Genomic DNA, 23,705 nt, shown 5'->3' on the forward strand with positions numbered 1-23,705 from the left:
TAATACATACTTTGTTAGTCAATCGCATCCAGAAATACGTTAAATATTTTCATAAGGGTTGTCCTAGATGTCACGAAAAAGGTATTGGTGAGCTCAAAAGCATCACTCAATATGTTTATGAGGGAAAGAATAAAGAAAAAGATAAACCTACGCCAAACCTCAGCCAGTCCTGGCCCCTGCCCAAACAGTCCTGGCTCCCTTCCAAGCTTGGGCCCCTGCCCAAGCAGCTTCGACTCTCATTCAAGCTGTATCAAGGAAGCAGGGGCTATAAGAGTGTTTTTATTGTCATACCAAAAAAGGCCACATTGGCATAGAATGTAGGAAGAAGTGGGACTTAAGGATAGAAATAGAGGGGACCCTGGAAGGGACCCAGGGAGGGTCTCAGGCATGAGGGCGTGGGGAGGGGGAGGAACCACAGATTCTGATGAGGATCTTTTTGGTTTTTTTTCCCCTCAATCCTGATGTCCTTGCCCCACTATCCCAGTATTTATCTCTCCTCACACCAGTGAATCCCAAGTCTCCCTTAAAGTTGGTAACATGATTTATGACTGTTTACTAGATACTAGAGCCTCTAATTGAGTTTTGATGTCCAAACCAGATTCCGAGTATTTCTATTGGATCTATAAATGTTGTCAGGATCTCGGGGAAGTCTCAAAGCATTTCCAAATTGCGTGCCCATATGGTTACCGTTGGCCTCTCTCAGTAGAGCATTCCTTTCTCTTTGTACCCAATTTTCCTGTTAACTTGTTTGGCTGTTAGCTCTTTTGTAAACTTAGGGTCACTCTTTTCTGCCCTCCCCAATGCATCTCTGTCTTTGCAACTCCCTTAGGATTCCCTCTTTGTTCTCTGTATCGGTTCCGAAGGCCCAAGAGGCAGAACAATGTATCAGAAAGTGTTTTTGTTTTGCTCTATCTTAATATTATCACATGGTGCTTCTCCTTCCCTCACAAGAGAACTTTAGAACAAAAAACTTAAACAAAAAATAGTAATCATGAGAATGAAAAATTGTCAACCAGGGAAAAATGGAAAAATTTTCACCATACCATTTGCTATATGCCTCACAATCATACTTACATGTTTTAAATATTGCTCATTTCATTGTTGTTGCTTAATTCTAAATTCCCATTGCTCTTTCCAGATTCCGCTCCTCTTAGGAGGACTGGAAAAGACAATACTATCAGTAAACTTCATGGTGAGGTAGGGAATGCTTATCACCTTAGAGAAATTGGGCCCCATGGATTCTGGATTTGTCATCACACTCATCAGAGCTGTCCTGATTGATGAGTAGTGCTACCTATCAATGAAAACAATGGCCTTTGACCTTATTATAGCTTTACAAGGAGTCTGTGCTATGATCAACCAATCTTGTTGTTCCTACATTAATCCATCAGGAGAGGTTATGATGAGCCTTCAGGAAATCCAGCAGATTATAACAAACACAATTGCCTACACCAAGTGAACCTCGGTGGAATCCTTCCTCCTGGTTCACTTGAATGCTGGGAGATGGCATATTAGCCTCCATAGGTAAATGGGCTGTCTTCATTTTATACTTCATTATTACTCTTGGACATTTTGTATGAGTTGTTGTACAAAGCTATGCAAAAGGATGCTTTCTAGTCAACTTTTCTAGGCTAATGATGCTTATGATGTTAATAATGGGCATATAAAACCCACCAAATTTGGCTTGTAGTGATCCATGGGGGACAGGGGGGAAGAGAAGGATCAAAGGGGGGAATTGTGAGAACCAAACTGACTCCAGTTTGTGAACCACCTACATTTTAAAACTTAAGTTTCATTTTCCTGTAAATCACCAGATTTCAGAGCATTCCACCTGCTCACTCATCCCTTCCCAACTCAGAAAGTCCCAAATCTATCCTTCAATAAGAAATTAGATTACCTAATCTATATATTATTCAGTATACTATTTATTGTTTTCTTTTAACATAAAAATCTGTGCAAATCTGTATTTGGGGTCTTTGCACCTACTAAAGGGCCACTTTATTATACATGCTTCGCTAATAAATCAAATAGCTCAGACTTTGTTTCTCAATTATAAATCCACTTGTGACACTTGTCACAAAAAGGGGGGGGGGAAATTCCATCAAAGCCAACCAATACTTTAATCACATTTGATAGTATATGCAGTGTTTTATATGCACCCCCACCCCCACCTCTACAAAAAGGGCAGAAAGAAGGGCATTTTTTTTACCTCTTCTCTGGAACTATTATAATTATATTTTGTTCGATTTCATTTTGGTGGTGTTCATCCATTTAAATTATTGTAGTTATCGTGTGCATTATGTTTCTAATTCTGCTTATACATAAGCTACTAGTGCTGCTATTGATGACAGGACTTACAGTTGCTTGCTTCTAGTATTTCCTTACCTCTTCATCCCTCTTGGTAAAACATGGTCCATCCACTTTATTCACAGCCATGATTACAGCTACAACATCCTTTCCATTCATTATGGGGGTAGCCAAGATGTTTTTGGTCTTGTAGTCTGTGAGATCATCAACAAAGTCACAGAAATGCTCATCCTAAGGAACAAAGGAGTAAATGCATGAGTCTGTCATTGGGTTCATTAAAAGAAAAAAGAGACAATATTGTTCATTTCTCTTGATCTACTGATTAGGCATCTGTTTCCTTTGTGACAAGAAAGCAAAGGTAAAATGGGAATCCCATATTGACTCATATAGACTCAGAGACGTTTAGAGTCAGAAGGAACCATGGAAGTCATCCAGTACAACCTCTTCACTTTGTTGATGAGAATTCTGTTCCAGAGGAGGGAAGTTGCTCCAGGCCACACAGCCAGGGAGGGGCAGAGCTGGTATTAGAAGGGACATCATCAAAGATGTAGAGCTGAAAGGGACCTTAGAGGGACATCATCCAACCTTCTCATTTTATAGATGAGGAAACTGAGGCCCCAGAGAGGTTAAATGACTTGACAGAGGTCAAGAGCAAGAAGTAACAGAGCCAGGATATGAACTCAGGACTTCTGACTCAAAAGTCAGCTTTCTTTCTCCTGGGCCAGACTGCATCTCCTGCATCAGAGACCTCTGTTATTAATGCCAAGCATCTATGTGAGTCAGAACCAGGAAGAGCAGATTGCTTGAACATGCTCCCAGGGCTTTCATTGATCAATTACCTATTATATGTGTACACAGATAAGTATTTATAAAATATATACAAAGTAAATGCAAAGTGGGGTGTGTGTGTGTGTGTGTGTGTGTGTGTGTGTGTGTGTGTGTATGTGTGTGTGTGTACTAACAAATGGAAAGAGCAAGAATAGTTTCCTTTAGATCAGGGGCTCTTAGCCTTTTTTTGTATCATGGAGTTCTTTAATGGTCTGGTGAAGCCTGTGAATTTCTTCTCTGAATCACTGCTCTTTTTTTTTTTTAAATCTGTAATTGGGGCAGCTAGATGGCACAATGGATAGAACATTGGTCCTGGAGTCAGGAGGACATGAATTCAAATCCAGCCTCAGACATATAACATACTAGCTGTGTGACTGTCAGCAAGGCACTTAACCCCAATTGCCCTCACACACAAAAAAAATCTGTGATTAAATTTCAGTTAAAATTCAGTGTAAAATTTCAGTTAGAGTTTAGTGAAATTAAGAATGTAATTATTTTCTCATCAAAGTTCATGGACCCCCTAAATTCTGCTCATGGTTCCTTAGGTATCTATGGACCCCAAGTTCTTTAGATGGTGGCAGATGTGCTATGCTTAGAAGGAAGTTAGGGATTCTATGAAGTTGATATGAGAGGAGAGTGCCTTCCAGGAATGGAGGACAACTTTGCATGAAGACATAAGACAGGATTCTGTGAACAAGCAAGTAGAACATTTTGGCTAGAGCATAGAATATGTGAGGGGAAGTAATTTAAAAATGTAAGCTATAACCAGATTGCAGAGGACTTTGAATACTAAATAAAGGAGTTCATATTTTATCTTAGAGGTAAGGGGGAGCCATCAAAGCTTCTTGAGCAGAAGAGTAGCATGAGCAGACCTGTCTTTTAGGACTATCATTTTGAAAGCTGTGTGGAGGATGGATTAGTGAGGCAACAGATTTAGGGAGTGTCTGTGAGTGGAAAGAAAGGGACAGATGTGAGAAAGTCTGTGCAGGTAGGATCAACAGGACTTGGCGACTGATTGGATATGGGAGGTGAGGAGAGCAAATGTTGTGGACCTGATAAAAATGGTGGTGGCCCTTGACAGAAATGAGGAAGTCAGGCTGGATTTGGGGGAGAAGAAAATGAGTTTTATTTTATGTTGCATTTGAAATGTCTATGCAGCATTCAGATGGAGATGTCAATTGACAATGGGAAATTGCATTTCAAGAAAGAAATGGGGACTGGATACGTGGATTTGGGGATCATCTACATAGAGATAATAATTGGGCTCAAGGAATCTAATGAGCTCTCTGAGAGAGAGGAGGAGGCCCAGGGTAGAATTTCAAGGTACACTCATGCAAAAGACGGGCAAGAGATGAATGATGATCCAGCAAAGGAGACTAAGGAGTGATTGGATAGGTAGGAAGAGAATAGGATAGTGCAGAGTCATAAAAACCCAGGAAGTATAAAGTGTCTAGGAGGAGGGAGAAGTCAACAGTGAAAGCTAAAGAGAAGTCAAGAATGAGGAGGACTAATAAAAGGAATTTGATTTAGAAGTTAGATCATTGGTAACCTTGGAAAGAACAGTTTTCATTGGGTGGTGGGGTCAAAAGTCACATTACAAGGCACTGAAACCTTAGTGAGAGGTGATTGGCAAGGTTTAGAGATAGCTTTCCCTAGGAATTTGCTAGTCAAAGGGAGGGGAGATAAGGGATAACGAATATTTATATAGCACTTACTATGTGCCAGGCTCTGGGCCAAGTACTTCACAAATATTATTTTATTTCATTCCCCCAACAACTTTGGGAGGCAGGTGCTGTTATCAACTCCATTTTACAGATGAGGAAATTGAGGCAAATACAGGCTGAGTGACTTGTCCAGGGTCGCAATGCTAGTAAGTGTCTGAGGTCAGAATTGAAATGAGATCTTTTAAACTCCAGATTCAACTACCCTACCTTGCTGCCCCAATGAGTAAGTCACTTTCCTCTCTAAATCTTAGTCTTCTCTTTTGTCAAACTCAATGGCTTACTTCTAAGGTCTTTTTCAACTCATGATCTTCTGGTTAACCCATGTTTACTTTGATTAAGGCAAGGCACAGTGCTAGGCATTGAGAATACAAAGATAAAACAAGGCCTAGCCCCAGTCTAACAGAGAGATAAGACTATGTGTGAATAACTGTAGGATAAATCAGAATTAAGTGTAAAGGAGCTGTCCAAATAGATGTGATGAGAAATTTTTTAAGGGAGAGATCATTTCTGTGTGGGATCCCAGAGCTACCAAGGAATCAAAGTATTCCAAGGATGTCTTCTAAATGGAGTATGATTACATGAACATTAAGGATTAGTCTTAATAATGTGATTTCAAGCTAGTTGAAGGGTAAAGAAATTAGGTTAAGCTTCTTCTGCTATAATTAAACTAGGATTTGAGGATTTAACTAAAATCTTCATAGGGTATTAATCAATAAACATGTGATATGATATCCTCAAAGAGGTGGTGACACATTCATGAAGATAGATCTGCTTCACGTGCTCAAAATATATCTCTCATGTAACCAATTTTGGCTTCAAATGACTCATGTTTGCATTTAACATGTTAAATGTTTATTATTATTTCATGAACTCAACCACAGAATGTCAGAGCAACAAGAGATCTTAGAGAACAAGTAGTTGAACTTTATTTTACAGAAAAGCAAACTGAGGCATGAGAGGGAAGGCTTCAACCTATAGTCACTCAGTGAATTAATGACAAATAGTATTCAAGCCCCCATCTTTTACTCCTGGTCTTCTGCTCTTTTGCTACTGCACATAGAATCATAGCATCTAAGAGTTGGACGGGACCTTGAGGGGTATCTCATTTAGACCTTACCTGATAGAAAAATGAGCTATGTAATCCTCAAAAAAAGCACACAGCTTCTACTCAAATGCTTCTAGTGATAAAGAATTTGTTTACCTTTCAAGGAAGCCCATTTTATTTTTAGACAATTCTTACTGTTGGAAAGTTCTTTCTCATTGTTGAATGAAAATCTCTCTGTGGTGTCTACCCTCAGGTCATAATTTCTCTCTGTGGAATCTCATGGAACATATTGAATTTTTTCTTCCATGTAACATCCATTCCCACAGGACATCATTCTTTGGCCCCAAAGGCAGAATCAGAAAGAATGAGCAGAAAATGCAAAAAGGCAAGTTTAAACTTGCCAGAAGAAAATTTCCTGACAATTAGAGCTGCTGAAAAATAGAATGGCTACCATAGGAGGTGACCTCTTTGGAGGTCTTCAAGCAGAGACTTTCAAAACCTCTTACTAAGCATGAGCTGGATGGGATGGTGGCTGATGTCCCTTCCAACTCTTGAATTCTTGCAGAGTCTGCGATCCTGTAATGATGTGAAGTCCATAAGCATGGCCTGCTTGTGTCTCTTCATCTCCATCCTAAACGTCCCCAGTTTTTCCAAACAAGTATCAAGATTCCCATCCCCATCCCAGTTATCTTCTTATGGCTATGCTTCCATGCTATTAACTGTCCTTTTAATAGCACCATCACCTCCTGCCCTCTGCAGAGTAGACTTCTTTTAACACAGTTTAAAGTTATATTAATTTTTTCTTTTGCTACATTAGACTATGGACTTATATTAAATTTGCAGTCACACGAACCATCTATTTAACATCAGCTACTTTCTAGCCCCATTCACCTATCTAGTAATTGCTTTTAACCCACTAAAAACAGACATGGAGATCCTGTGACCTCCTGATTCTGTCATATTATTGTGTCAGTTACGTTTCCCAACTATATCTCCATTCCTACTACCATAATTAATCACCTGCTTATGCCTATTTATCTAATCTTAATAATAGCTGACATTTACATGGCCTTGAAGGTTTATGAAGTGCTTTACAAATATTTTATCTTCACAACAACCCTGAGTGTTAGGTGCTATTATTAGCCTCATTTTACAGTAAAGGAAGCTGAGGATGAGAGGAGTTAAGTTACTTGTCCATGGTCACACAGGTAGAAAATGTCTGAAGCCAGACTTGAATTCAGATCTTCTTGACTCTAGGTCCAGTGTTCTACCCACTTAGCCACCCAGTCACCTCCTCTTCTGATAACATTAACAAGCCACGTGTGGAGCTGCTCTGGGCTAGATAGAAGTGGGAAACTTGGAAGTTTGGCTCAGAGGGGTTGTATAGAGATTTCTGTTCCTCTTTGCTATGGGTACAGGAATAGGGAAGAGCATTCTGCTTTAGCCAGATCCCCCTATCTTGTGCTCTTGATGTTTCTAATCAAAGTCTAGGGCTTCACAATTGTTCCCATACAATTTAATCTTCTTAGAGACGACAAAAGATTCCAATTCTTCAAGATCTTTTACATCTTAATTCTATCTTCCAACCTATTAGCTATTCCTCCCAGTTTTTCTTCATTCTCAAACTTGATAAGTATACTATTGATGCCTATGCAAGTCATTGATTAAAAGCAGAAGAAAGCCCTGTAGTACTCCACAAGAAACCTGTTTCCAACAATACAGTGTAGGATCCACAATTTGCATTCCCATGTGGAGTGGCTATGCTGTTTCCTGTGTCAGTCAACAAACACCATAACGCTTGATCCCCTACAGCCCTGTTAGAACACTGAAGATTCTTCCATTGTACATTTCAGATTAGGGTTTTGTTGATGCCCTAAGCACACAAAATACTTAAACAGATTCAATTACAAAAGATTCTTTAAAGTAAGAAAGAAAAGCCTAAATAGCTAGAGGAATCTTCAATACTCATGGTTGGACCATGCCAATATAATAAAAAAAAAGACAATACTGTTCAAATTAGTTTATAGTTTTAATGCTATGTCAAACTATCAAAGGGATATTTCAAAGCAATGGCATCAAACTCATATAGAAAAACATTCCTGCTGGTAGCATATTGACTTAGAAAACCATAAATTAACATTATCTATGTTGTATTGTATTTTTATTTACTTTGTTATAAATTTCCCAATTACATTTCAATCTGCTTCTGCTGTAATAAGGAGTTTTGCCCAGCATGTGGCTTTACTTTTTCTCAATAGAGAAATAACAAATTTCATTTGAAGGAACAAAAGATCTAGTCTCTAAAGCTAGATTCTACTGTTTCGTCACCAACTAGCTATATAACCATTGGTATTTCTGAACCTCATTTTCCTCATCTGTAAAGTGGGGACAATTAGTTCTACTAGTTTTCTATATGATATAGGGAAATCACTTTCCTCTCTCTGAGACTCAGCTTCCTTTTCTATAAAAATAAAAGGCTGAATTAAATGATCCTAAAGGTCCTTTCCAGTTCTCATATTCTGTGGTCCTATGATTTTATGTAAATTATCATTGTAACTCCAACAAAAACAGATTCTAAGCTTCTCCTTTATGTAACTCAAAGCAATTTCCTCATTCTTTTGTCTTAGATGTGCCAAGGACAGGGAGAGAAGGCGCATTAATAGATAGTCTATCTTTGGCCAACAATACCAGTGCCACGGAAAATCAATGCCAACAATGCAATGTGGGAAATGTAACAAATCCAGCCTAACAAGGAAACCGCCCATTGGCATGAGGAGAGCCGCCCTTGGGAAATTAACAACTTCTCTTATAGGATTCCTCTTTCACACATAAGTTATTATTAGGGAGAGATCCAGGGCCATCCCCAGTTGTCCTGACCTATATCTTGCCACTGGACCCAGACGACTCCACAGGAGAAAGTGAAGCTGGTAACTTTGTACAGTCCTCCTTTACTTAAATCCAATTCATTTGAAAGTCATGGCATCACCTTCCTGATGTCATGGTCCTCTTCAAGAATGAAGGATAAACAACCACCACCACCACCTTTCTTCCTCCCCCCCTTCCCTTCCCTTCCCTTCCCTTCCCTTCCCTTCCCTTCCCTTCCCTTCCCTTCCCTTCCCTTCCCTTCCCTTCCCTTCCCTTCCCTTCCCTTCCCTTCCCTTCCCTTCCCTTCCCTTCCCTTCCCTTCCCTTCCCTTCCCTTCCCTTCCCTTCCCTTCCCTTCCCTTCCCTTCCCTTCCTTCCTCTCCCTCTGTCCACATAGGGTATCATACCCTTCCCTGCAGGTGCTCTGCCCAGAGGAATGTAAATTTTGATGGTTGAACCCTAGCAGGATAACTTGGGGTTTACTGGCTAGATTTTTCTCTTAAGAGCCATGCCTTAAACCCAAATCACTCTGGCTTTCATTGATTGAAAGCCCAAGCCTGACTCTCAGTGGTCATTGTTTGGGCCTAGATGGCTAAGAGTGAATGTAAATAGTAATTGTTTCTGTTTTGGCCAGAAAGCCTGAAGGTCTTCTCCTCCCAGGTTGATTTTTTTTTGACTAGGTAAAAGGACATTTTCTGCCTCATTTCTTACCTAGCCTTAATGGCGCTGCCTCAGTCAAACTGAGACCTATGAAAGGCCTTAGCTTAAAAAGGCCAAGGTTTCCTACTGCATTGGGGCCCGCCACAGTCCAATTCTATATCTTGCCACTGGACACCGATGGCTCTGGAAAAGAAGTGAGGCTGGTAACTTTGCACAGCCTCCTTCACTTAAATCCAATTCACTTGCAAGTCATGACATCACCTTCCTGATGGCAAGGTCCTCTTCGAGAATGAAGGACAATTATTGGGGAGCAATTTCCACTTTACCTACTCATTTTTCCTCATTCCTGGTACCCAAACCCAAGCTCCCAGTCTACCCAGGGAACCCTCTCTACAATAGAAGCTGCAAATCTGCCTGAAGCCAGGCATTCAGGTCCCTTCATAACTCAACATCTTTATAACCAGAACCTTCTTGCTAAGACTGTCATACATACCAGCTCTCTATTTCCTCAGGCTAGGGAAAATGTCTAAACTTGAGGATATGGAAGCAGAATAGTAATGCTTCAAAGTACTATAAAGTTAGTTCATCTAGTTCAATACTTCATTTTACTGAGGAGGAGATTGAAGTCCAGAGAGGGCCAGTAATTTGCTCAAGAACACACTGGCAGTGAGCTGGGAGCTGGACTTCAAACCCAGGTCTTCTGACTCCAAATCCAGTTCTCTTTAATTCTCAGGCCAACGGAGACAGACAAAGGGAAGACAAAACTTTACATTTTGAGTTTTGAAAACAAGCCATTTTCTGATGATAGCAAAGGGTCAGATATAGTCACAGAAACTGATAAGCATCATAAATCTGAAGCATTTTTATATATCCTCAATAGGAAATAATGCCATATTCTCATTTTTCTCTCCCTCTAGTAGTGCCATAAATGTTAGCTATATCCATTTGCCTCATTTTCATAGATCACACAAAGTCAGGGCTTCTTAATCTTTTTTGTACCACGGACCACTTTGGCACTCTGGTTAACTGCTCACCCATCCAGCAGGCCTTCTTCTGTAGAAAGAGTACTCCAGTCTCCAGAAACACCATGGAACCACTCTTCACAGAGGAAGCCAACTGGATGACCTATTCCTAGTTAAGAACTCCCCTTTTGCTTCCTAAAGGAATAAAAACGGTCCCATTCTCACTCCACCCACATCTCCCTAGACCCAGTAGTCCCCTAGACACACGAATCATAAAATACCTCTTCTGCATTGGAGACGTTCACAAGTTTTTTTGAATGTGCAACATGGCCCACTACACCCATATCCAGAGGGAAGACGATCTCTGAGTCAGGCATCACCAAGCACTCTTCCAAGACTGCATCTTTATGGACATTGAAGAGCCTAGTGGCAAGCTCCGCAATTCCATTCCTCACCCGGTACATGAACAGACTCATTCGGTCTGCCTGAAGGAGAAAGCATAACCTCTTCATGATGTTAAGCATAGATTTCTCAAGTTGCAGGTTGTCCTGGAAATCTCGGAGGAGGTCAAAGACAATCTCGCTCTCTTCCACACTGGTCAAGGAGTGGAAGTGGCTGAAATCAACAGCTGCTTCCTTGGCACCCAATAGCTCAGCGATGACTCTGGCCCTGAATTGGAGGTTATAGTAGTTCTTAGCAAAGCCAACGTTAGCATCCAGGAACTTCTCCACCTCCTCGGCTGTCACTTCCCCCATCTTTGAGGTTAGCAATCTGTGGTGTGATAGAGAGACTGAGGCTCACTTTCAGAGAGTAGTTTAAGAGACAAAATTAGTCTATAAGGAACCAAATAGTTTCCTTTCTGATGAGCTTAGCTCTGCTTTAGATATGGTCTGGTCTCAGCTATAAGTCCCCTTGAAGTGGGGATCTAGGGCAGTAAATTGGAGGGGGGAGGGGCACAGATTAGGGCATTAATTCCTCCCAGGTATTTCATGGGATTATGTCTCAGTAGAGGTACATTAGAAAGCCATTTAATCATATTCTGTTTGGAGAATCAGAGACAGCACTAAATGTTGTCAGAATCCCAGACGGTTGCAGAGAACACCCTTACTGACAACAATCTTACTGGGACACTCCCTGATCAAAGATATCTGAATTATCTTCACCCCCCCCAACCCCCCCAACCCCCGGCCCCAGAAAGCCCCTAATTGTCCTGCATAAGATCTATTTTCTTCAAATGGTTAGTTTATAGTAAACTACTTCTGGACATTTCATATATTTTTCAGCCTGGATTGTGTGGTGATCAGTTTTTCTGAATTGCGTTTTTTCCCCTCTTTCTTCAAATAACAAATTCTTTGTTACAAGGGATGGCTCACTGGATAAGAGAGGAGAGGGGTACATTCAGAAATGACATTGGTGTAAAAACAGAAAAAAGATTAAAATGAAATTAAAATTCAAAAGTTAAAGTTAAATTAAATTTTTAAAAAATTAAGTTTGAATTAACAATTTTTCCTTAATTTATAATTCAATTATTTATTGAGTGATTATTATTAATATTTTTGTTATTATATATTATTAAATTGTCTAGCAAATAAGTATTCATTTGTTAATCAATTAAGTTAATAATTTAAATTAAAAACTATTTCTAAGATCCTTTCTACCAGGTTACAAGTGAGGACACATATTGAATATGCAATTGTGTTCTAGTTGGGGCCATTACATTTTAGGATGACAAGCTAGAAGGCATCCAGTAAAAGGCAACAAAGATGGCACAGGGCCTTGAGTTAGTACCACATGAATATCAGTTGAAGAAAATGGAGATATTTAGCCTTAAGAAGAAAAGTCTCATGGGGGAACATGATAGCTTGTCTTCAAATGTTTGAAGTCTTCTAATACCACTCTAATTAAGAAAAAAAAAATTAGACTTGTTTTGTTTGGCACCAAAGGTCAAAGCAATAATGGGATAAAGTTGAAAAGAGGTAAGCTTGATAAAAGGAAAAAAACTTTCTAACAATCTGAGCTTTCCTCAAGTGTAATGGGCTTCTTCTGAAGATCCTGGTATCCCTCTTCACTGGACATCTACAAGCAAACATTGAATAACAACTCATTGTGTACATTGTAGAGGGAATTCTTATTCAGATATAAGTTGGACTTGATGTCCATTGAAGTCCTTTACAATCCTGAAATTTTGTGAAACTTCAATCCTGAGACCTTGAAAAGGCAAGCAATTTGCCCAAGGTCCAATATCGGTAGAACCCAGGTTTCTTGACCTTGTTCTGGATGCTTTGTTTCTATTAATGCAACTTAAGGTTGAATTACTTTTTTTCAATAATCTCAGTTTGCTTTTTATTTATGTTGAATTTTATGTCTTGATAGGACCCCTAACCCTTTTCTTGAAATTTTCAGCCTGAAAATCAATCTCCACTCCCTCCAATACAGTTTTTGTGCAATTGATTTTTTGAACCCAAGTCTGAGATTTTACATTTATCCATCTTAAATTTCATCTTAGTATCTTTGGCCCATTGTTCTGATACATTAAGATCTTTTCAGATCATGACTTGGTCATCTAATATATTAGCTATTTCTCTTTGTTTAACATCATTTGCAAATATGATAAACAGGATATCTATGCCTTCATTTATCCATAGGGCTCAACATGTAGAGTTGGAGGGAACTTTACTGATCATCTCGTCCAGTTCCTTCATTTTACAGATTAGGAAACAGAGGGCCAGAGAGGTTGAGTAACTATTCACACAAGTAGTAGGTAGCAGAGCTGGGATTAGAACCAAGGCCTAGTGACTGACAAAAGTGTTGAATAAGAGTGCATTCTTAAGGCGTCCATTAGAGAATATCCTTCAAGTTGATACACTAACAAGTTCTGAGACCACCGATCTTCAAACTCATATCACATCTTGTCCACCAAAATATCTCAAGGGACTTTGCCTGGATTTCTGCAAGATATTTAGCATACTGTAGCTTTGACCTTCCTTTAACTTACCACTCTAGTAACCTTATCAAAAAAGAGAGCTAGGTTAGTCCAGCATGATTTGTGTTAATGAGTCCATATCAGCTCCTAGTCATTACCAGATCCCTATGTTAATAAAGCATCCATGCTTGAGTATAATCTGTACTGAGTTGCAGAAAATGAGGCTAGGAATGGTGGTGAATGCCTTGTCACTCAAGAGGGGAAGTAGAAACAAAAGGAGGAAGATTCAGATGCCAAGTCTGTAATTTGCAAGAAGATATTCCAATAGCTGTATTGGAAGCATCATTGACAGAGATGGCAAGATCTTAAGAGTTTTGTTACAGCCCTTCTCCCCTCTTCAACAACTTAGTAGCCATTGTTGACTTTTTAAAAACTTCCTTTTTTAAAAATAATTTTATGAATTTACATTACCAAAATTTCTCCTAGTATTCTTCCTTTCCCCCCTCCCAGAGAGCCACCTCATATAACAAATAATATTTTAAAAGGAAAAAAGCAGCAAAACTGAATAGTACATTGGAAAAAATCTAAACTGATGAACAATGTTCCATACCGCTGGACCTCCCCACATCTGCAAAGGAATGGATTGGAAACGTCATATTTCTTATTTGGGGCCATGCTTGTTCTTTGTAATTTTTGCAACATTTACTTGGATTGTTTGTGATTGCTCTTTCCATTTACATGATTATAGCTGTTTTTATTGTTTTCTTGGCTCTGTATATTTAGTCTGTGTCAGATTGTATAAATCTTTCCATATTTGTCATTTCTTACAGCACAATAATATTCCATTACCTTCATGTACCACAACTTATTTATCAATTCCTCAATCTGTAGGAATATGCTTTGTTTCCAAAGTTCGTTTTTGTTATCACAAAAAGTGCTACTATAAATGCTTCGATACATGTGGGGACTTCCTTCTTATCAATGACTTCCTTGGGGTATAAGCCTAGTAGTTGGTCAACAATTATGAACATTTTAATCACTTCATTTGCATAATTCCAAATTGATTTCCAAAATGGTTGTTTCGATTAACAGCTCTACCAACAGATGAACTATCAAGCCCATGTTCCCATAACTCTTTCAGTATTGACTATTCCCATCTTTTATCATTTTTGTCAATTTGAAGAGCATGAGGTAAAACCTTAGGATTGTTTTGATTTGCATTTCTCTTACGATTAGTGATTTGGAGTGTTCTTTCTTAAGCTAGTTAATAATTTGCAATTCTTCTTTTGAGAACTGTTTATTTATATCCTATAACCATTTATCTATTGAGGAATGACTTTTTAAAAATACAATTTGAGGTTAGAAGTGCTACTCCCCCTTTATCCCTACGTCTTTTCCTTATTTTCATTTGATATGCTAGATCTTTCATTTCCTAAAATTAATATTGTTATTTGTTAATGAATTCTGTAAAGTATCCCTTTGATAGTTTAATTGTATAGCATTATAACTTAAAACTAATCTTGGTAGTATTTTCATTTTTGTTACATTGGCATGGCTAAGACTACTGAATATTCTTGCAGCTATTTAGGTCATTTTTTCTTTATTTAGCACTTTGTAGTTGATTCTATTTAAGTATGTTGTATGCCTTGGTAGACTGGTCCCTAAGCATTTTATGCAATTTATCGTTATTTTGAATGGTATTTCTGTTCTATTATTGACTCCCAGATTTGGTGTTATTATATATAAGTACTGTTGATTTTCGTAGATTTGTTCTGTAGTCTTCATCTTGCTGAAGTTACTGTCTCAACTAGCATCTTTGCTGATTCCCTGGAATTTCTTAAGTAAACCATCATGTTATTAGTAAATAAGGATAGCTGTATTTCCTTTACCTACCTTTTTGCCTTTAATTTCTTGCTTCTGTCTTACTGATAATGCTAGCATTTCTAGAACAATATCAAATGATAGTGGAAAGAGTGGTCTTTCTTACTTTACTCTTATATTTATTGGGAAAGCTTCTAGTGTATTGCATTGCACATGATGGCTGTTTTTTTATTTTAAGTAGATATTTTTATGATATTCAAAAAGGTAGTCTATGTCTATACTTTGTAGGGCCTGTAGAGAAATATTTTATATATTATTCAGAAAATCTTATTTTGTTGAACTTAGCTTTAAGTGGCTAGAAAATTACCTAACCCAAAAGTATAGGCATAGAGTACCTTTTTGAATATCATAAAAGTATCTACCTAAAATAAAAAACAAGCATCATAAACAATGTGAATACTCTAGAAGCTTTCTCAATAAATATAGGAGTAAAGTAAGAAGGGTCATGTTGGGGAGGGAACGAAGGCACCATATTGTTCAAATTCTCTCTTCCCAGGGATTTCAGGACTCTACTTTCTCCTGGTTTTCTTCCTTACTAGCCGACTGCTCCTTCTCTGCCTACTTTGTTGTATCAATGTCTATGCCCCACTCTATGTGTGGGTGGACCCGAGGGCTCTTCTCCCTCCCCACCCTCTGCCTATCTCCACTGCACTACTGCAATAGCGTCTTAATTGACCTCCCTGTTTTTACATTCTCACCTCTCCAAATCATTTGCATACACATCTGCCAAACTGATCATCTGTAAGCATTGGTCTGGCCACGTCACTTTCTTGCTCAAGATTCTTCAGTGACTCCTTATTGTTGCTAGGATAAAGTACAACTTCTTTTATTTGGCACTTAAAAACCCATCACAACTTAGCTCCAACCTATCTTTCTAACTTCTTTTCCATTACTCCTCATTGTGTGCTCTGTGTTCCAATCAAACTAGATTACTTATTATTCCCTATGAATGATATTTCATCTATGTTCATGCCTTTGCATGGGCTGCCCTCTCCCCCTTTATGCCTGGAACACTCTCCCTTCTCTCTCCCTTTTGGGACCTCTACCTCCATTGAAAACTCAGCTTAAATGCCACCTACTATATGAGGTCTTTCCTGATTTCCTGGTTTGAATGATTCCTTCCTCCCAAACGACTTCGTATTTCTTCTTCATAGATTTTGTATTCATCTACCTGTATATGATTTCTTTGTTCCCAGTATAAAGTAAGTCCGTTGAAGAGAAGGATAATGCCTATTTTTTTTTTTTTGGTGAGGGCAATTGGAGTTAAGTAACTTGCCCAGGGTCACACAGCTAGTGAGTATTATGTGTCTGAGGCTGGATTTGAACTCAGGTCCTCCCGACTCCAGGACCAGTGCTCTATCCACCGTGTCACCTAGCTGCCCTGAAGAGAAAAGTATAGGTAAGCTATCATATTTCTCTTTGTATCTCTAGTGCCTAGCACATTACTGGCACACAGCAGGCACTACTAGGATAGGATGGGATAGGCTAAGATAGAACAGAATAGAATAGGACAGGACAAAATATCAATCAATAAAGAAACATTAATCAAGCACCTACTATGTGCAGGTACTATCCTAAGCACTGGGTATACAAAAAGAGGCAGTCCCTTCCTTCAAGGAGCTCACAATCTAATGGGGGAGACAACAAGCAAACAGATACATACGAAGCAAGCTACATACAAGATAAATAGGAAGTAATTAACAAAGGAAAGGCACTGAAAGTAAGAAGGGTTGGGGCAGGCTTCCTGTAGAAGTAGAAGGTGGGATTTGAGCTAAAACTTGAAGGAAACCAGGGAAGTCAGGAGCTGAGTAGGATAGGATGGGATGGGATGGGATGGGGCAAGACAAGACAGGACAGGACAGAATAGAACAGGATAGACAGCATTCTAGGCATGGGGGACAGCCAGAAAAAATTTCCAGAGTTGAGAGATGGGATGTCTAGTCTGTGGAATGGTCAGGAGGCCAGCATCATTGGATCAAAGAATATATTTTGGGGAGTAAAGTTGAAGAAGATTGGAAAGGAAGAGGGGGCTAGGTTATGAAGAACTTTGGATGCCAAACAGAATTTTGTATTTGTTCCTGGAGTTAATAGGGACCCATTGGAGTATATATACATATATATATATATATATATATATATATATATATATATATATATATATATATATATATATACATTGTGTGTGTGTGTGTGTGTGACATGATCACATCTATGCTTTAAAAAATCATTTTAGTGGCTGATTGGATAATGGATTGGATTACAGCAGGGAGACCCACCAGTAGGCTACTACAATAATCTAGGTGTGAGGTGATGAGGACCTATACCAGAATGGTGGCTGCATCAGAGGAGAAAGGAGGGAATATTAAAGAGATGTGGCAAAGATAAAACCAACAGGCCTTGGCAATGGTAAGGAATCCAGGATGATTCTTAGGTTGCAAGCCTGGGGGACTGGTAGGATGGTGTTGTCTCCTAAAGTAATAGGGAAACTAGGGAATGGGGTAGAGCTGTAGGGCTGTAGATAATGAGTTCCATTTTGGACATACTGAGTTTAAGATATCTACTGGTCATCCATTTTGAGATGTCTGAAAGGTAGTTGAAGATGCTAGATTGGAGGTCAAAAGAGATTTGGGGGCAGGATAGGTAGATTTGAAAATCATCAGTATGGAAACAGTAATTAAATCCACAGGAGCCGACAAGATCACCAAGTGAAGTAGTATAGAGCAAGAGGAGAAAAGGGTACAGGACAGAACCCTGAGGGTCACTTATGGTGAGAGGGTATGATCTGAAGGAGAATTCAGTAAAGGAAATAGAGAAGGAGTGGTCAAATAAGCAGGAGAAAAACTAGGAGAGAATATTGTCCTGCAAACCTAGACAGAAGAGAATATCAAGGAGAGAGTTATCAACAGTATCAAAGGCCTCAGAAAGGTTAAGGAGAGGGAGAATTGAGAAAAAGGCCGTTGGATATGGCAACTAAGAGATAATTAGTAAATGGAGAGAATAGTTTAGGTGGAATGATAAAGTCAGAAGCCAGATTATAAGGGGTTAAGAAGAGATTAAGAGGAGAGAAAGTGGAGGCTCCTAATTATAGATATCCTTTTCAAGGAGTTTAGCTACAAAGGGAAATGAGACAATAGAAGATAGAATGGGATAGGATGGGATGGGACAGGACAGAACAGAACAGAATAGAATAGGATAGGACAGTACAAGACAGGAGATGAAAGCGTAGGAAAGGTCAGAATAATATAGAAAACAGTGATCAATTACCAGGGATATGAGATGAGACCAGAGATGAGAGGCAGGGTCTCTATTAGAAGAGTGAATTGGTGCCATAGTATCAAAAGTATTTGAAAAATAACTGAAGAGGGGCAGCTAGGTGGCACAGTGGATAGAGCATGGGCCCTGGAGTCAGGAAGACCTGAGTTCAAATGCAGCCTCAGACACATTATACTTCCTAGCTATGTGACTCTGGGCAAATCACTTAACCACAATTGTCTCACTAAAAAAAAAAAAAAGATAAGAAAAATAAGTAAAGAGACCACATTTAGGTTCAGGTAAAATTTCCCAGGTTGAGAGCATTAAGAGGGTCCAAAATGAAAAAAGCCCAAGATAATTTGCCATCCATCCTTACAAACTAGTTATGCTAGACCCTTTTCTCCTGAATTAACTTGAAGCTAGATAGCTCCTTGGACATCACTAGCATTAGTGTGACATAATGAATAGGGTACTGACTTTGAAGTCAGAAAGTCCCTGATTCAAATTCCACCTGAGACATTTATTAGTTATGTGAGCTTGGGTCATTTAATTGTTCTATGTATTGGTTTCTTCATTTATAAAATGAAGACTCTAATGTTCCTTCCATCTCTAAAACTATGACCCTATAACATTGGGAGGAAGTGAGTATCTTTAAACCTCACTGACATTCTTGTTTCTTCTCTTTTGCACATATAATCAGCCCTCTCCACTTTTCTTCCCCATATACAAAAAACACAACATACAACAGAGACTGACTGAGGTATGGGGACCAGAGAAATATTTGTTGAGTGTTATAACTAATTCAAGGATGGGAAAACTTCTTTGCAATAAGGAACTTTTCTTTATGAAATTCTTTGCTGTAAATGCATCATCATCACCATCATCAATATACAGGCTTATCTCAGATCAGATCCCAGATCAAAAAAGTTAATATCACAATAAAGTGAGTCACATGATTTTTTTGGTTTCTCAGTGCATATAGAAATTATATTTATACAATACTGTAGTCTATTAAGTATACAATAGTATTATGGCTAAAAAACCTTACATACCTTAATTTAAAATACTTTATTGCTAAAAGTCCTAACCATCATCTGAGCTTTCAGCAAGTTATAATCTTTTTTGTTAGTGGAGGGTCTGGCCTTGATATTGATGGCTGCTGACTGATTGAGGTGGCTGAAGGTTGGGGTGGTTGTGGAAATTTCTTTAAAAAAGATGGTTTTGCTATATCAGTTGACTCTTCCTTTCACTTGAAAACTTAGAGGCCACTGTAGGATTATTAATTGCCCTAATTTCAATATTGTTGTGTCTCAAGGAATAAGGAGGCCCAAGGAGAGGGAGAGAGCTTAAGGAATGGCTGATCAGTGGAACAGTCAGAACACGCACCTTTTATTGACTAAGTTCGTAGTGTTATATGGGTACAGTTTGTGGTGCCCCAAAACAATTGCGAAAGTAACATCAAAGATCACTTACCACAGATCCCCATAACAGATACAACAATAATGAAAAAGTTTGAAATATTGTGAGGATTACCAAAATGTGACACAGAGACACCATGTGAACATATGTTGTTGGGAAAATGGCACCAATAAAGAATGCAAAGTTGCCATAAACCTTCAATTTACAAAAAAACAAATAAATAAACAATATCTGTGAACCACAACAAAGTGAAGAGTAATACAATGAGGTATCTCTATAGATAGTAATTATTACCATCAAAGCTCACAGTTATATAGTGTGTGAGAATTTATCAAGTAGTTTGCATACATCATTTCATTTGGTCTTCCAATGACCCTGTGAGGTAGGCAGATCAGAGATCATTGTCCTCAGTTCATAGAGGAAATGAGGGAGGGAGTTAGTCCGGTTGGACTATTCATTTGTTCAAAGTCATAGCGCTACTAAGTGGCAGAGCCAAGACACAAACCGAAATGTTTAGACTCCAAATTCAGTGCTTTTCCCATGGCATTGTTGTGGGGATCATAGCTTTAGAACTGTAAAGGATATTAGAAGGCCTCCAGTCTAACACCTCCTCTATGTTAAAGATGAAGAAACTGTGGCCCAAAGAAGTTAAGTGACATAGCCAAAGCATCTTGGTCATTTCCAAATAACCAAATGGAATCATCTCTAAAGTAAGAGGTAAAGTCAGAATTTGAATCTATAATATGTTCTTTAACTAGGCTTAGAAATAGGCTAAAACTTTTAAAAAGCTAATAAATATATGGCATGTAGATAGACTTTTTCCCCTAAATTTCCATTATGCTTCATTGTATTTGTAGTTTAAGGAAAAATAATGAATTGTTATGCTTGTAGTTTATTTTTGTTGATTATTGACACTAACTAGTCATATTCAGCTTATACATCCTATTAATGTTTTTTTAAATAGATTCCATTCATATCTTAGAACTGCAGAATGTTATCACTCATAATGATCAATCCTTTATTTTAAAAAATAATAGTAATAAGTAGTAATAATACACTTACATAATGCTTTAAGGTCTGCATATCACTTTATGTATATTACATCATTTGATTCTCAGATCAATCCTATGATATAGGACATTATTAGTCTCATTTAATAGATGGGGAAAATGAAGCCACAATTAGAGAAGAAACTTGTCCAAAGTCACACATAGTTAATTGCTGAATCAGGACTCAAAAACAGGTTTTTTAATTCTCAGTGCAGTACCCTTTAGATCATACTGTTGTCCCCCTGATCTTAGATATTCTAAGACTGGAGATTTTCCAATTCTGGGCATCAAATTTTTAAAAAGGTAAATTTGTATTGCTCTTTTTTGTTTTGATATAACCTACATTTTATGTTCATCTCTACTGTTTCCCCCTCCCAGAGGGCTATCATTTATAATGAAAAATAGAAAGGGGCAGGAGGAAAGTTCATCAAAGCTAATCAATACATTGGAAATATCTGACATTACATGCAGTGTTCCACATCCATAATCCTCCACTTCTGCACAGACATGGTGGGAAGTGGGGAAGTGTCTTTTCCTCTTTTCTTTGGGGCCATCCTTGGTCATTATAATTTCACAGCATCCACTTTCAATTGGTTGTTTTTCTTTCCATTTACATTATTGTAGTCATTATGTATATTTTCCTGTTTATGCTTACTTCATTGTGTATTAATTCATGTCTTCTCATGTTTTCCCATAGTCCTCATGTTTACCACTTCATATGGTGTTCCATTACATTCATGTACCACAATTTGTTTAGTCATTCCCTAATCAATGGCTATCTACTTTCCCCTCCTAGTTCTTTACTATTATAACTAGTGCTGTTATAATTATGTTGCTATTCATTGGACCTTTGTTTTTGTCATTGACCTTTGTGAGAATATCTGAGTAATTTTTAATACAGAATTGATAAGCTGGGATGTGCCTAAAAGAAGATGCTCAATATAATGTGGGATTCAAAAGAACATCATTTGAGGAATGGTTCATTCCTCATTAGCTTGGGAAAGAGATGAGTTAGTGATGGAAGTGAATAAAGATTTTTTCCAAATATTTTAAAGGCTAGAATCTTAAAGATTAAGAACTAGCAGGGAAAGATCATCTAGTCCTTCAGATAAAGAAACTGAGGACTTGCCCAAAATCATAAACTAAACCAACAATAGAGCCAGAAATAGTATTTGGGTCTCCTTATTACCGTTCAGAATTCTTTCCCTCTGGCTGTCACAGGGAACCAGGAACAGACATTTTCTATGTGGTTTTCAGAAGTCAGAATTAGGGTCAGTGGGTCCAAATTATGGAAAAGCAAAATGCTGCTCCAAATTCTGGAGCTGTCCAACAATGGAATTCCAGGTTAGGTAGCTAGGAATGAACATTCATTAAGTGCCTACTATATGCCAGGCACTATGCTAAGCACTTTTATAAATATCAACTCATTAGTTCCTCACCATAACCCTGAGAGGTAGTTGCTATTATTATTGCCCATTTTACAGTTAAGGGAAACTGAGACAGACAGTGGTTGAGTGCCTTGCTCAGGGTCACACAGCTAGTAAGTATATGAGGGTGGATTTGAACTCAGGTTTTCCTGCTGCCGGGCCCAGTGTTCTATCCACTAGCTGCCTCTCTATACAGCTTCCCTTCCCTAGAGGTGGCCAAGTGGAGGTAGGTGACCGCCTATCAGGGACACTACAGAGGGAATTCCTAGCACTGGGTCAAATTTGAGCTATGACTTCTGAGGTCCCTTCCAATGCTGGGAGTGTAGAATTCTAAGATTCCATTATTTTGTAAGGGTCCAAATTTCTTTCAGTCTTTCATCAAACGCCTTCTCATCACCTGGGCCATTTCAGTTTCTTATCTCTGGAACCCCCACAATTTTTTATTTTTAAGTGATCGTTTAGAACTGTCTGCTCACAGTAATCTAGGGGTTGAAAGTTTCAGTAACTTCTTTGAAAGATATAGTTACTTATTAAATTGTGCCTCTGACAGACAAGACACTATAGGTAAGCTTTTTCTTTCACAGGAACAAAATTTATTTTTAGATGAATTTATTGACCTGTGCAAGTTGTAAACCCCCTCTAACCCCTCCATCCCTCCAAAGGTGTAGAATATGCTGTGCCTAGAACCCTGAACTCTGAATTTTTTAATGGTAGAGGTAAATTACTTCCTTCATTGTAGAGTATGTGCCTTGCTCATATTTATTTCAGGAATGAATGAACATGTAGAATAAATCCATAGTGGACTGCACTTATTTGGCATACCCTGCAGAAGTTATCAGGCTTGTCAGAAGGTTTATTTCTTCAAGTCACATTTGTAAAGATTGGGCCTTGAGAGGGTGCCAGCATATTGTATGAACTTGTCAGAACTTTCTTTATCTTGGATTTTAAAAAGGACTAACTGTATAGTCATATGAAAAAATGCTCTCAATCACTATTGATTAGAGAAATGCAGATTTAAAAAACTCTGAGGTACCACCACACACCTACTAGATCGGCTAATATTGCAGAAAAGGAAAATGATAAATGTTGGAGAAGATGTGGGAAAATTGGAACACTAATGCAATGCTGTGAACTTATCTAACCATTCAGGAGAACAATTTGGAACTATGCTCAGAGGGCTATAAAATTGTGCATACCCAAAAATAAAAAATAAAAAATAAATCGTGCATACCCTTTGATCCAGCAATACCACTACTAGGTCTGTACCCTAAAGAGATCATAAAAAAGGGAAAAGGACCCATATGTACAAAAATATTTATAGCAGCTTTCTTTGTGGTCATAAAGAATTGGAAATTGAGGGGATG

General features: G+C 38.4%; 1 protein-coding gene across 1 annotated transcript in view; it reads right to left on the reverse strand.

Annotated features, from left to right (window-relative positions):
- Nucleotides 1–11,153, reverse strand: part of PDE6A (phosphodiesterase 6A) — a 100,962-nt gene extending 89,809 nt beyond the window's left edge. Inside the window, exons 1-2 of the mRNA XM_020964219.2 lie at nt 10,672–11,153; nt 2,386–2,538 (exon numbers count right to left, since the gene is read on the reverse strand). Coding sequence (XP_020819878.1) covers nt 2,386–2,538; nt 10,672–11,145 — 627 coding nt within the window. The 5' untranslated portion in view covers nt 11,146–11,153. The remainder of the gene's footprint in view (nt 1–2,385; nt 2,539–10,671) is intronic.
- Between the last annotated feature and the right edge of the window lie 12,552 nt (nt 11,154–23,705).

This window comes from Phascolarctos cinereus, unplaced genomic scaffold (genome assembly GCF_003287225.1).
Source record: "Phascolarctos cinereus isolate Bilbo 61053 unplaced genomic scaffold, phaCin_HiC Scaffold_2;HRSCAF=192, whole genome shotgun sequence".
NCBI lineage: Eukaryota > Metazoa > Chordata > Mammalia > Diprotodontia > Phascolarctidae > Phascolarctos > Phascolarctos cinereus.